Here is a 15,606-nt window from a genome sequence, read left to right on the forward strand (position 1 = left end):
CCAAACGTGCATCCACTGCGAGAGCTATTGGAAATGCTTCCCCCATAGGAAAGCATTGTATAACGCTTTCCTATAGGGTTTTGGGTGACACTGGATGTCCTCATGCTTGGTGGAAGTCCCTCTAATGGCTGTCTAGAGGTAGAGTTAACCCTTGCTGGTATGTATTGCAGTTTATCAAAAACTGCAATAATAATCATTGCAGGGTTAAGGGACCTGGGACACTGCTTCCAGGCCACTTCAATGAGCTGATGTGGTCTGGGTGCCTATAGTGCCCTTTAAGGCCTGGCTACTAGCATGGAACTACAAATTGTAAGCCCCGGCAAATACTTAGGCTCTTGCTAACATTGCATTTTGTTAAGAGTATGCTGTGGAATAGATGTTGCATATTAATGATGAGAGTACAATGATTAAATACATCTCATTTAAAAAGTTGTTATGATGTCTCTATTATAAAACATCCCATATACACAGCATGTACATTTATTGCCAAATTGCACATTGTATTTTGTTTGTAAATTCAGTTTGCCCACTAGATGGCAGCAAATACATAGGATTTTGTTGTTCTATTTGCCCACCAGATGGTGCTCTTAGACTACATTTTTATCACTAATTCAAGAACCAGTCATGCTTTCATTACTGAAAATATGTTGTAACTGGAGAAATAAGCTCATAAGTTTCTCTGTACATTGTATTTGTGCATACATTTTTTTTAATGTGTACCTTTCAGAATTGAGCAAATGTAATGTTGGTGTGTTTTTTTTTTTGTTTTTTTTTTGTTTTTTTTAAAGTTGATAATTGTTTTTTTGGGACATTATATTATCTTTAAAAGTTGAAAAGAGGATGGGGGGGGATATTACATATTTGTTTTTATTTCTTTGTATTGCTTTGTGCCTTACAGCTTGCTAAGTTAAGTAATAACTTTCTGTAAGTAATAGCTTTGATATGACTAAATGTTTACCCCCATACTTGACATGCGCAGGAGATAAAGTGTGTGTGTGTGTGTGTGTACGCGCATGTCTGTGTCTCTCTCTCTCTCTCTCTCTCTCTCTCTCGCTCGATACAAAGATATACACACACCATCATGTTCATAGGTTTTTACTGCAGATGAAGGAAATGGATATTTCTGATCCTATGAGATTTCTTTAATGGTGCATAATGGGAAATAGCTATTGTGAGAATAGTTGGAAAGATCTGCTCTACAAAATGTCACATAAGACAGACAATAAACAAACAAGAATAGAATTTAATGCATCTGTCAAATAATTAAATAAAAACTCGCTTCCACTCTATTGCCGGTGTAAATAACTGGGTGAATTGTCTCGAGCAAGGATCTTCCTTCTGTCATTTCTAATGGCAAACCTGCCATTGTATTATTCATATGTGTCTTCTGGTTTATTTGAAAGAGGCTTTGCTTCTATAGATTTATGCTGTTCCTGTGTGACCAGAGAGGGCCAGCATGCAGATGTAAAAGGAAGGTTTAAGGGCAAATCAATCATCTCTTCTAGAGTTCATCGGTTGAATAAAACCCATTTGCTTCAGCCATATGGCCTTACATGATTGCCTGGACCTTAAAATTAAAATCCAGGATGATTTTCTACTACAATACTTACCTGATTTTTGCACATTCTCTACATACATTATATTTAAAGTACTGTGATTTACATCATTTAAATAAAAAATTAAATTAAAAAAAAATTGTCCGTTAGTCTACAAATTAAATCTAGCTTTTGCAATGTTTTGCATTTTTAGTAGTTACTGTAGAGTTTACAGATTATTTGTGTATGTTCATTTCTGTTCAGGCTGTTCTCATCGTGGTTCTTTCCATTCAGATAGAGGAACTCACTTTGCTTAAACCCATTTGTGCTCTCTATTTGTCACAGATCTGTTACTCTGGTGTTTTCCTTTGTTAATCCAATTCCTGGCAAGCCCTAGTTAACTGACTAGGCGGAGAGCTGGGATTTTACAAGTCACACTTGGGACACTGTTCCTTTGAAGCTTTTGTTCTGCCCAATCTGGGTGGTACTTAATTCCACATTCATTTGTACTGTCACAGAATGAGTAAAAGAGATTAATGGAGAGAGTGAGACGAAATCCTGCAACAGCATACGAAAACATATTGATTATTACAGAAAGATGGATTTGTAGACTTATATAGCGCTTTGTTATTTACACGAACATGTGTTTGTTTTTCCCAAAAATGTTGTTATTGCACAGAGCTATTTAAGAAAAAAATGTTTTATTATTTTTTATTTTATTTTTATTTACATTTTACCATTGGCTTCCAACAACATACAGAGCATACCATGTAATTTGATGATAACACATCTGTGCCTTACTATTGTGGCCTAAAATGTTTACATCACATTGGATAGCTGGCAATAACCATGTGATAATATACCTTATCTTTATCGTAGTGAAGCATTACCACAGAGATAATAACCCACAGAGAACTCCGTTATATATATATATATATATATATATATATATATATGTATATAATGTGTGTCAAAAAAGATTGCGGTGAGGCAAACACAATAAAACGCCCCGCGGTGTAAATAGAAAAACTACTGTTGTGCAGCACCTCCATATTTCAAGTGGGGCTGTGAAAAGTCCCCCTTTGAGCACAGAAACTCGAGAAATTCAGCTCTACAACTTGATAAGCAAATGAGCACGGACAGGTATTGTGTTTCAGACATCAGTTTGCATTCCTGCAGGTAACCTTAAAGAGACACTATATGCAACAAAACAACTTTAACTTAATTTTAGTGTATAGATCATTGCCCTGCAGTCTCACTGCTCAATTCTCTGCCATTTAGGAGTTAAATCACGTTTGTTTCTATCAATGCTCCCTAGCCAGGTACTAGAAGACTATTAACAGAGCAGGAGATACAAAATTCTAAATGAAACATAATGTGCATTAAAGGAAATTTAAACATTTGAGCTCTCTTTACAGGAAGTATTTAGAAAGGCTTTGCAAGTCACATGCAGGGAAATGTGACTAGAGCTATATAAAAAAAAAAGTGATCTAACTTAAAAATGTCAGATAATTGAGCAGAGAGACTGCAAAGGCATAATCTAAAGTTGTTTTGGTGCCTATAGTGTCCCTTTAACAATTTTTAAACCATAGCTGTTGATTCAATTGCTTCACTTCTAAGTGCACTTTTATGTTTGCAATACATTAATACATTTTCCCCAAGTGTTATTACACACTTTTTTTTTTTTTTTTTTTTAAACTGCGGTTTGATATTTGCATGGTATTTATTTGGCAGATTGGCCTGTAGCTAGTCATGCCCAATCAGAATGTCAGTAGTACTGTCTGTGTAGTACATTTACAGGTTATTAACTAAACATTCATCTCAGCCACATGATTACTGGAGAATTCTTATATGTGCAAGTCTTATATGTACACAAATGTGGAGACAATGGGCACAGACATATTACAAAAAATTAAAAGTGTGTGTATATATATATATATATGTGTGTATATATATATATATATATATATATATATATATAATTTATATAAATGATTTCTGTTACTGGTATTTCAACAACTCACAAATAACAATTTGCTTAAAAACGCAACATATTCAATAAAAAGTCAGGAGAATGAAGTCTCCCACCTCCACCACATCTGCTGTTGTATTGCAAGTACCGGGAATCTATGCAAACAGCTGGCAGGTAATTATGGGAAATGTAGTCCAATAACATTTGGAGGATTTAAGTTGCATAATCCTACTTTATATGCTTTTCCCCAAAAACCTTTGGTGGCTTTTTTGAGCAATAAACCATTAGTAGCCGTTTCCGTTACCTCATTATTGCTCTGGCTCTTTCTGGAGATACCATTAACCGAAGGCCTTACTTTAGTTTTATGTATAACAGTTGTGGATAATGTTGGAAGGCTTAAAAAGTGTTCTGGAAGAGTAAATAAGCCTGTCTTCTGATATATGATGCCTTCTATTTAAAGTTGGTGTCTTAGGAACGATAAATGGAAAACATACCGCTTCTATTGGAACCACTTTGTGTCCTTGGCTTCATACCACAAAACTACAGAATAAAAATACATTTTGCTGGAATGCACAAATTCAAAAGCAAATGGCTTTGCTGTAAGAACAGTATACACATTAGCTTTTTAAAACAAAATAAAAAAATAAAATAACTGCATGTGGTACAGGAATGCATACTTGGTTGGAAAGATTTCTAAATATGTTTGTGTTTTTGTGTTCTCGTGAACACAAGGATCCCGACATTTTTTGCTTTCTGTAAGAAATGTTCAGAGTTCTCTGTTACTTACAGATCAAGTTTATTTTTCTTAAACCAATGCAGTCAATTCTAGCCAAACAAACTATATGACCAGTGTTGGCTGTGAGCATCATTCAATGCATTTTGCACTTACCCGGCTTATAAAAACAATTTAAGGTGAGCTAAACACATATGATGGCAAGAAGTTAACGTGTTTCCAGATTTCCTAAAATTCTTTAAAACTCCAAATTCATCTTTTGCTATGTTTTTATAGAGTTAAGTACAACAAAGAATTACTTATATTGTACATAATGTTCTTTTTTTTTTTTTTTACCTTGTTTGTAGCTGTTGAGGGACCAAATTACACTTTCAATTACTGTGTTAGTTTAGTGACCAGCTAATATATCATTGTAACATTTTCGATTTTGCACTCCAGTTAACGTGGAATATAGCAAATACAATACATTCATACATTTATGATGGAATATGCTTAAATATGTGCTTTTGTTTTCGCACTTTGTAAAAGTTTATCACATTAATCATAAAGATTTGGATGTACCGTATATTTACAAGAGGAAGTGTGGGGGAGCTTTTGTTTGTATTTTTCTGCTTTTTTTATCTGTTTTTTATCAATTAATTTGTGAACTACTGGTATGTTTTTCACTCATATTGTAGAAAAGTAAATTGTTCTGCTTAATTACAGCAGCAATGTGTATGGAATTTTTAAATATATGTTTTTTTATGTATATTTTATTAACTAAATATGGATTTTTTTGCCAAATTGAAAATCTAAAAAAAATTTTTTTTTTTAAATATGTGTTTACAACTTTGTTGGTTCATATTCCAAATCAGCATATTTTGCCTAAATTTTGCAATTTTATTTTTAATCCACTACATTTCAGCATTTAGTGAAATTATCCTTTTTTTTGTGTGTGTTATATTCTTGATGGCTATTAATCAAAGGCTGACTGAGGATACTAGAGTTTGTAGCAGACATCGTATTTAACCCTGGTATAAAGTTTAAATAAATATGTTCTTTCTATGTTACAGATTGCTCTTGGAACGGTCACTAATGTGGAGGAAGCAGTGAAGTGGCTGAGTTACACGTATCTCTTTGTGCGCATGAGAACAAATCCATTGGTTTATGGCATCAGTTACAAGATGTTGCAGGTATAAAATATTTTTTTTAGAAAAAATCTCACTTTTGCATACTTGTCTTTGCTAGATCATAATGTGCCTCCTGGTTGATTATAGCTCTGCATTCAATTCATGATGTTTAGTTAAAGCTGTAAAGGTCTTTGTGATTTGTGTTGGCTGTGCAAACTCAAATGTCCCTGGCATGTATGCACTTAATATTAACTCTGTGTATGCTGTTGCACCGCAATATGCATTTCTGACACCACAGCATTTACTAAGTAACAAATGTAATACTGTGTTGCTGCTTACATTTAGAGATACAATACATTTAAAATAAGCTCATTAGTTTAATGCCTATGTACATCTGAAATATTGCAGAATAGTTTAAATTAAGAATGCTCTGGTATGGCATATATTTCTAAATGTTCACATATAGGCAAAAATGCGCTTTGTTTGCACACAAAAATGTTTGGATTTAGTATAGTTTAATATTGTATACAAAATTATTAATGTTTGCACATATCCGCGTGCTTTATTTCTCCATAAGTGAAGAAACAGGAGTGTTTCGATGACTGTACTTATGTGTGTAAATTTATGTACCCCAAATTTTTGCCATTAATTTTCTGTTTGTTTTGTTTTGTTTGTTCGTATGAGATATGTGTGTGTGTTTTGATAAAGATCTAATTGTGAGTTCAAATGTTGAAATTTTTATTTAAGTTTGTGTGTGTGTTTGTGTTTTATATATGTACATACATATATATGTTTAGAGATAGATGTAGATATATGCATACATTAAAAAGGCATCCCAGATTCGTGTTTAAGCAGTGACTAATGTGGGATGTCTTTCTGATGTGTGTGTGCATCTTTGCATGTATAGATTTGGTGTTAAAGTAATATTCTAAAGGATGTCAACATATATTAACATGCATAGATCCCCCTTGTCTCATGTGTTTGTCTTTTGTGTGGACTGTTCACAGATGGATCCTGCACTGGAGAAGCACAGGGAGCAGTTGGTTATAGAAGTGGGGCGTAAGCTGGACAAAGCCCGCATGATTCGCTTTGAAGAAAGAACTGGATTCTTTTCCTCCACAGACTTGGGCAGAACGTCAAGCCACTTCTACATTAAATATAACACCATAGAGGTAGCAGCCTGCTCTCTCTACACTCTGTATATTTTCACACAATTAAAAAAATCAAGTGTACAGAAATATAGCGGAAAACCTTTGTCTTAAAAACATTGTAAACATATTTGCTGCATCTTTGAAATACATACAATATATATATATATTATTTTTATTATAAAATGACCTCGTCCTAATTGTTATTAAAATAAATAATTTTACCCCTGTTGCTGTGCAAATCAAATTATATTTCATAGAGCACCATCGTACCACGCTCTGTGTCACAAGCTAGAAAAACAGGTTAAAAATATACACTGTTCACCTTTAAACTTATATTTTATATAATCTGTGCACATTTACATTTCTTTCCTTTTTTTATGACTGCACAAGACCATACACTCTGTGCCTGGTCCATAACATGGCAATAGAAAATGTTAGAACTGATGTTATGTAGTTAATGGCTCACACGGCATTTTAACAGAACAAGTGGCTGTGCTTTTTTTGAAACGCCAATGTTTTCAGATGTGAGAATCGGATAGCTATTTGGTGCTCAAAGGCATGCATTAATTTTAGCGTAGCTGAGCTGTGGTGCTAGTGTGCTGCCAGACACACTGGCAGTAGTCCTAATGCTCACTGAGAAGTGGAGCTTTGAGGTAAGGGGACAAATAATGCCAATGAAGTGCCTTGGCTTATGCTCAATAGTGCAATGCCAGAAATGACTGGACTAATTCCAGAGCATACATTGTTTTTTGTAAGCATGCGATTGAGAAAATTGTGTTTGCTACTGTAATATAAACTGGAAGTTTATCTCATTTTCTTGCATTTTCCCTTTATAAAGAGTTTATTTAAAAGCATTAAGAGTTCCTTGTGTTGGCTACGGATGTTCCGTGTAACTCAGAATTCTAATAGTAGGCTCAGTCAGATGACATCTGTCTCTTATGTGTCGTATAGACATGCTAAAATATGTCACCCTAAATATGTTTAACTTGGGAATCCCAGGTCTAAATTAGTGGTTCCTGACCTATTCGGGACTAAGGTGCACTTCATTTAAGGACCACTATAGGCACTCAGACCACTTCAGCTTAATGAAGTGGTCTGGGTGCCAGGTCCATCTAGGATTAAAACTTTCTGCTGTAAACATAGCAGTTTCAGAGAAACTGCTATGTTTACAAATGGCTTAATACAGACTCTAGTGGCTGTCTCATTGACAGCCACTAGAGGCGCTTCCGCACTTCTCACTGTGATTTTCACAGTGAGAAGACACCAGCGTCCATAGGAAAGCATTGAGAATGCTTTCCTATGGACTGGCTGAATGCATGCGGCTTGTGCCGCGCATGCGCATTCAGCCGATGACTGGAAAAGGAGGAGTAGAGTCCCCAGCTCAGAGGGAACCCGGCGCTGGAAACAAGGTAAGGGATTACCCCTTCCTCACCCTAGAGCCCAGCGGGAGGGGGGCCCTGACGGTAAGGGGGACCCAAGGACCCTATAGAGCCAGGAAAACGAGTATGTTTTCCTGGCACTATAGTGGTCCTTTAAGAGAAACATCTCCAAGTCTCTCATACTTTTTTCTTTTTTACCTTCAACAACACATTTACTCAGTCTTACTGTAGAGATATAAATATTCCGAAGCAAACTGGACTTTTTGAGGTTTTAATTAATTTTCAGATGGGCATTCCAATTTTAAAGGAACACTATAGGATCAGGAAGACAAACATGTAATGATCCAATAGTGTTAAAACCACGATTTAGGTGGCTCTGGAATCAGGAATTCAGCTCAAACAAAGGACAAAGGGAGATCCAGGCCACCACAAAAGTGTAGTGTCAGTTATATCGATATAAGCTTTATCATCTAATCTGAAAGGAACTCTCCACTACCCAGATACAAAAATATAAAAAAAACATATTTAGTATATATGCCATTAATGATACATGTATTTAATTGTGCATTTTTAAAATTTGAGGTATATCTAAAATCAAAAGCTGTAGATCACTTGTCCGCTCCTTTCTTCCCAGCCCATTCTTTTTTGTGGTGGTCCAATCACCGACTTCCCAAAGCAACTCATTAACAAGTCTTTGTGAGGCAGATGCCCTATATGTAATTGCTGCCTTATGAGTTCCGCTCCACCGGGCATAAGTAACAGGACTGACTGTCTGATTGACAGCCCTGTGGTGGGGTGGGGTTTAATAAGGTTAATGTATAAAATTATTAATTTCTAATGAAATTTGCACTATAGAAAATGAAAAAAAGAAGACACACTCTTCACACACACAGCACTGAAACAAGCTAAAGTGCTTTAAGTGTTTAGAGCGTCCCATTAAGCCACAATAGTAATAGTCAACGTAATCGTGTATTGTTCGGTTTCTTTCTTGGAGTTTGACCCTTGAAATCACAAACAGAATTATTCAGTATAGTGAGAATGAAACGTGAATTCAAAGTGAATTTCAAATTTAAACTCAAACTAGAAACATTCTCTAAGTCTGCAATGCTGTCAGTTCTGTCTGTAAATTTGAAATTCACTTCAAATTCTCACTTTAGTAAATAACCCTGAAAGTGTCTGTGGTATATTGTACAAATTTATATTGATCAAAGGATAATGAATGTTTCTGGATGAATAATATGCTTCTTTGAGCAAACTGGCTGTTTGTTTTTTTGTTTTATAATTAAATTGTTCTTCTTCTTATTTGGTAGACATTTAATGAATTATTTGATGCCCACAAAACAGAAGGGGACATTTTGGCCATCGTGTCCAAAGCTGAAGAATTTGAGCAGATAAAGGTAAGATATTCTTGTATTTGACAAATATTGTTTTATAGAAAGCCTTCACCTCTAAAATGTTATTGGCTGTTTATTTATGTATTTTATATATGTATTTTATTTATTTATATATATAATGGGGGTACTTTGATGCAGTTGGCAGGCGTATGCAATGTATGATCATATAATGTAACCAAACCCCCATTATTTTCTATCTAGGTGAGGTGTTTTTAAATAGTACTATTTAGGATGTGAAATCACTGTTTAGTTAATAAGCGAGTGCACTGGTTTGTGTATTTTGGTCCCAGTAGCACCCTGTAATGTATGCATGTTTAGGTGAGTGCAGACCTCCTGACTTTGTTTATATATGTGTGTATATATATATATATATATATATATATATATATATAATATGTATAGTGAGCTCCCTAAGTCTACCCATCCATTAACAGTCACATAACATAACCCATAAAGGTTTCTGATTGTGTATAACATTGAGTGCTTGCAGTAGTTGTACAAACATTATTTTTGGCTTATAATTTGCAAGCAGATTTGAGATGGGTGATTGATGCTCACTGAAGCTTCCAATCTGAATTAAATCTACAAAGATATCTCAGTTGGCCTAGACATGAATATTTCCGCTGGGAATTTATTTTGCTAATTTTTTCATTTTATTTTTTGTCTAAAACATTTGATTTGCAACTGAAACTAAACGGATTGTCACATTACTTCCATGTAAACTGCCCGTGTTGGTAAACGTATTAATTCCTTTGAATTGCTCTACCACCTGTATGCCGATGAAACACAGATCTACCACTCCACCTTACCTCTCCCCTGCTGTCCTTGAAAGCATCACTGTTTGCCTTTCTCCCATCTCTGATTGGATGTTCTCCTGCGCTCTCTAAAGCTTCTTAGTGTTCCTCGCCATAATATTAATCCTCCTCTTTCGTTTTCCCTGCAAGTTGATGGTACCCTCATCAGCTGATTTTTGTCTCCTGTTGCACCTCTCACACATTGCCCTTCAGTCGATCCTTACATTTTTTTCCTATACCCTGTTGGCATCAACTAGTGGGACTTCCGGGTGGTTAGGCGTCTGACACAGGACATCCTCTCGCTCTGCATGAGGACATCCAGCGTCACCCTAAACCCCCTAGGAAAGCATTATGCAATGGACAACAACTTTGTTTTCCTAGCACTATAGTTTCCATGTAATATCTCTCAAATGATATTTACAGAGTCTTTGTTTTATTGAAATTATTTACCATTGTCATTAATTGATTTTAATATATTGTAGACACAGTGACTGGTAAGAATGTTGCTCCAAAGAAATGATGTTTAACCCAATAAATGAAAAATGAGTTCTCTAGCTCTTCCATAAAGAAGCTACTACATATAAATAGACTATATTGCTGTTAACACTGATATGTTTTGCGGGGTGTGCTAATTACAGGGTTGAATGAATGTCAATATTTTAGCAATAAAATATATTTGTATTCCAGCCTTTACATCATTAAATATAGATATATACTTTGTGATAAGCATAAGTAGTTCAGCTATAATGAATTCATTCAATGTTAATTCAAGATTGTTCTAGTATTCATGGAAATGGGTTTTTCTTTGGTCAAATGAAAATGAAATCTCATCATTTGCGAGCTGTGGAGGTTGGAAGGCCAATTTGTTTAGCTTTTTTTCTGTGTCAATGAAAGCCTTAATAATACTGATGAATAGTAAAATTGTATTTGTGTGATTATTAAGATACATTCAATTATTCCCCATTAGTTACAGAAGAACACATTTTTTCTCCAATCTTATGAGAGAATATACTTAAGAACAATGTTGTTACTGAAACAGACCTCCAAGTATAATCACACTCTGAGCATCACTTTTCTAGCTGCCGAATATATGAAAACACGGAGAACAAGCAAAACTCGAATATATTGGCCTTCGTATAGTCCCTACTCAAGTTTCAAACAAGTGTTATCACACTTGTGTCACTACAGAGTTAAACTTTATCATTTGCTTACTGGGCTCATACAATCCACAAGAGCAATCCAAAAGCAAAATTTTGCCATGTCACCTCTGAATGAGAGATAAAGTTCAGAATGTTCCAAATGAGTTAAAAAAAAAATATATATATATATATATATATATATATATATATATATATATATATATATATATATATATATATATATATATATATAAAAAACTGTCTGTGTACTGTACCAACACACATCATGCAGTACTTTACCATTACCAGTCCCTATAAGGAAATATACTGTGTGAATAAGATTCTTTATCAGTTCCAAAATACTTACTAATAACCATATATTCATAAATGCAACCACACATTGCTGAAATTGGTAGAGTGGAGTAGGGACCAAAACTACAGTGATGTAGTGACAATGATAGAACAGAAAAGCTGCAAGTCAAGAGAGCCCTGAGGCTAAGGGTTTTGCCTCAAACCTCATAATTTCGGAGACTGATTGTTATGGTTTGCAGAGCCGTTATTACAGTTATATGATGCTTTTGACTAAAGGCACTTTTATTGTACTAGTAAATGCAAAACAAACTTTACTAGACACCTCAGTGTGCATGGGATTGTCCAAGAAATTGCAGACCCAAGAACCCCATCCAAACCCACATTCATATTGCTCCATCTTAACACAATGCCGCTAGCTACATTTAAAGGGATACTCAGGCACAAGAGCACTTGAACAACTTCATCTAATTGTATAGTACCTGCAAGCCTTCTCCCTTCTGAACCTACCCCACCAAAACCCAATATTAAACTAAATGGAAGGCTTGGAAGTGTGACTTCATGTCATGCCTCCAAGCCCTCTGGGTATAGGAGCTAGGAATCTTACTTCCCTGCTCTCATACCATAAGATACCGTGACGTCAGGCGTGCAGAGAATTATTGTATTTAATGATTCTCTATGGAGGAATTGGATGCACCTTGCGGTGAGCACTGCATCTGTTTTCCAATCCTCCTCTCCATCATCCTGTAAGCGTGCCGAGGAGGACGACACAGCATCTCTGAGGGAGACTGGGTGCTAGAGAAAAGGGGAGTAATTTGTTTAATTTTCATTTATTTAGGTTTTTTTTGTTGTTGTTTTTTTTTTATAAAGTGGGGGTGGCCTAATTGATAAGGGGCATCAGGGCTGCAGCGTTAGGAATACCAATATGTATCCTTAATGCTACAGTATTCCTTTAAGAAGTCATTAACCAAACATTTTGTGAATGCGAGAGCCTTGGCGTTGGAGTAAAATATTTTTACATTTTTTTTTACATTTTAATGCACAAGGTCTGAATTGTACTGCATAGTAGGAACAGGGGCATTGCAACATTAGGAATATAGTGTTCCTTTCATTTTGAATTTTTTGAAACATGTTACCAGTAAAAGGTTATATGATATACTTCTTTCAAACAATCGATGCTTATCTGGTCTCTGTACGCATTGTGTTGTGATCCCCGATCCAAATATAACCTCTGCATGTTCATGTTGATTCTTACGTTTTGTTAAAATATACGTATTAGGTATTTACTTGAGAATTAGCATTAACTTGTCCCATGTACTGCTCCATACTCCTTTTATGTTGTGTTCTTTTTTTCAAAACTACTCATTGTTTTATAATGGTGCTTTTGTCCTGTTCATGGTGTTTCACACAGTACTTTGCACCCTTCCAGGAAAAATTAAATAAAAAAATATGATTCTTTCCACGCTTGGCGTGCAATCTCGTGTACATATAGTTAAGTACATTAACTTCTCTTGCGTTTTAGGTGCGTGATGAAGAGAGCGAAGAATTAGAGCACCTAATTGACAATTACTGTGAGTTGCCGGTGGCTGGTGGAGTGGAGAATGGATACGGAAAGATAAATATTCTTCTTCAGACCTACATTGGTAGAGGAGAAATTGACAATTTCTCTCTCATTTCTGATTCAGGATATGTTGCACAGGTAAACATTTCGCATACATTTGTGTAATATACATGCATGTTTCATTTTAATAAAAGCTTCAAACCCATATATGTATTTCAATATCATCACGCAGTCTAACAAAAATGAATAAGCATGCTACATCCTCTAACTTGTTCTATATCATTACATACTTCATTCAGATTGTGCTACCAGAACTTTATTTAATTTTGCAGATCAGTCAGCACTGACATTGTGTTCAATGAAAATAAATTAATTTAGTATATGAAAATGGTAGTTTGAATTAACCAGGTGTACTGGTTGTGTTCCTAGTGGGCTGTGGGCACCATCCCCAGTTCTGTTCAGTAATTATAGGCTAACCACATCAGCTGATGATACCAAACTATCCCTGCCATGCATATATATGATTCTTAGACTGCTCCATATGTTTTAATATATGTTTGTGTGTATTTGTATGTGTGCGTGTGTTAGAACTGGTACATTTTAGATTATTATTCATGTAAAATCTGTGCACTTTTTTTTCTTATTTACAGAATGCGGCTCGAATAGTGAGAGCCCTTTTTGAAATAGCCCTGAGAAAAAGATGGCCTGCTATGACCTACCGACTTCTAAATCTCAGCAAAGTCATTGATAAGCGTCTGTGGGGGTGGGCTAGCCCTTTGCGGCAGTTCTCAATTCTGCCACCATCTGTTCTATCAAAACTAGAGGAGAAGAAGCTTACAATTGATAAAATGAAGGACATGAGAAAAGATGAAATTGGTAAGGAATGAAATAGATAAAAGCATTTTAACGAGGCCTCGGTATTTATTGTATGGCAAGGTTATCAAGCTGTGATTGATTTAATTCCTTCTGAACACACATCTCCAACTATTGTTTTTGTTAAGCAATTTCTTAGTTACATAGATATAGCTATATTTTAAGTTAGAATATAAAGCCATTTAGGGATTAAATTAGTTTTGTTTCTGTTAATGCTGCCCTAGTCACACCTCCCCTGGCTGGTACTCACAATGCAAACATAGGGAAAAATGTGTTATTTTCGATCAGATCTTACAGCACTGTGTGTTTACTTTAGAAGTTATTGTTGGCTGCTCTGTTAATTAAACTTTAACCAAACATATGATATTCAAGCAGGATTTTAACATAGCAGGTGATACAGATTTCTAAATGAAAGGTTACTCCAACTATTAAAACCACTACAGTCCACTGTAGTAGTTAGAAATATAGGCGTACCCTGGTAAGCAGGTTTACAACACCAGGCTTCTGCAGAGCTGTAGAAACCATACTCTGTTCTTGCTACTCATTTAAGAGTGTCAGCTAATCGTGCTCAGCCACTGAATGACCCTCTGTGAATATACATTGAAGCAACATTATCCAGTTTAGAACTCTCGCCCTGAACTGGCTTATGACACCCTAATGATTCTTCTAGACCGGGAGTTACACCTCTTGCAGCAAAGGGTCTAAACTGTACTACAGACTCAATGCAATATTATAACAAACTCTGTGCAATAAAGGAAGTATACAAATGTTATCTCTTTTTACAGGATGTGTGTATAGAGGCTGTGCAAGACAAAGGCACGGGAGTGTGTGGTTAGGGCTGCATTTACAAATGTATTTGTTTATATCTGGCCAAAATACAATACTTATGATAGAGAAGCATTGCAAGCCTACAGTACATGCATGGCAATTGCCACAATCTGCCAGTTCAATGCTTCTCATAGAGAAGTACTCAATCCAAGAAGCATTAGTAGTGTTTGGTGAACATAAAGAAGTGCTTCCAGTGGAACACTATTTGACAGCCACTAGACTACTAGAGGTATTTTCTCTGACAAATCTAAACAGAACTGTTACTTGCAAACCTAAAGGGACAGCACCTATGCTCCAAAATCATTACATTGAGCTGTAGTGGTTTTAGTGTTTAGAGTGCCTTGTTAATGTTATGGTCCATTCTCTTATATTATGTCTTGCTTATTTTCATTTCCCGAGGTTCTCAAACATTATGCAATGCAAACATTTTCTTACTGGGTGGGATCATAGTAAAGGGTTCCACTCCCCCTTCTATTCTGTATGAACGTATGATGATTTCTGGCTAGTAACGCTCTTAAAATGAAACTCAGATGTTCCACTTTTAAAAGCCTATAAAACAAGGTGTAATTCTCAGTTTGCCTGAAAAGGGATTTTTTTTTTTTTTAAAGCTTAACCCCTTAAGGACACATGCCATGTGTGACATGTCATGATTCCCTTTTATTCCAGAAGTTTGGTCCTTAAGGGGTTAAATAATTAACTCTTTGAGGCGAGCAGCTGAATCTAGTGTATTGGTACAGAAGATCAGCTCATCTTGTCAAATAACTGCAGCTGAACAATGAAACAAAGCTATTTTCTATATTATTGGTTCTGAATACCGGTAACCTGTTAA

At 35.5% G+C, this 15,606-nt stretch overlaps 1 protein-coding gene across 1 annotated transcript in view; it reads left to right on the forward strand.

The window, feature by feature from the left end:
• The window catches only part of ASCC3 (activating signal cointegrator 1 complex subunit 3), a 647,451-nt gene that overhangs the window by 480,645 nt on the left and 151,200 nt on the right, over window positions 1–15,606 (forward strand). The window contains exons 17-21 of the mRNA XM_063443555.1: window positions 5,293–5,412; window positions 6,357–6,521; window positions 9,190–9,276; window positions 13,038–13,214; window positions 13,727–13,952. Of these exons, the coding sequence (XP_063299625.1) occupies window positions 5,293–5,412; window positions 6,357–6,521; window positions 9,190–9,276; window positions 13,038–13,214; window positions 13,727–13,952 (775 nt within the window). The remainder of the gene's footprint in view (window positions 1–5,292; window positions 5,413–6,356; window positions 6,522–9,189; window positions 9,277–13,037; window positions 13,215–13,726; window positions 13,953–15,606) is intronic.

Source organism: Pelobates fuscus, chromosome 2 (assembly GCF_036172605.1).
Source record: "Pelobates fuscus isolate aPelFus1 chromosome 2, aPelFus1.pri, whole genome shotgun sequence".
NCBI lineage: Eukaryota > Metazoa > Chordata > Amphibia > Anura > Pelobatidae > Pelobates > Pelobates fuscus.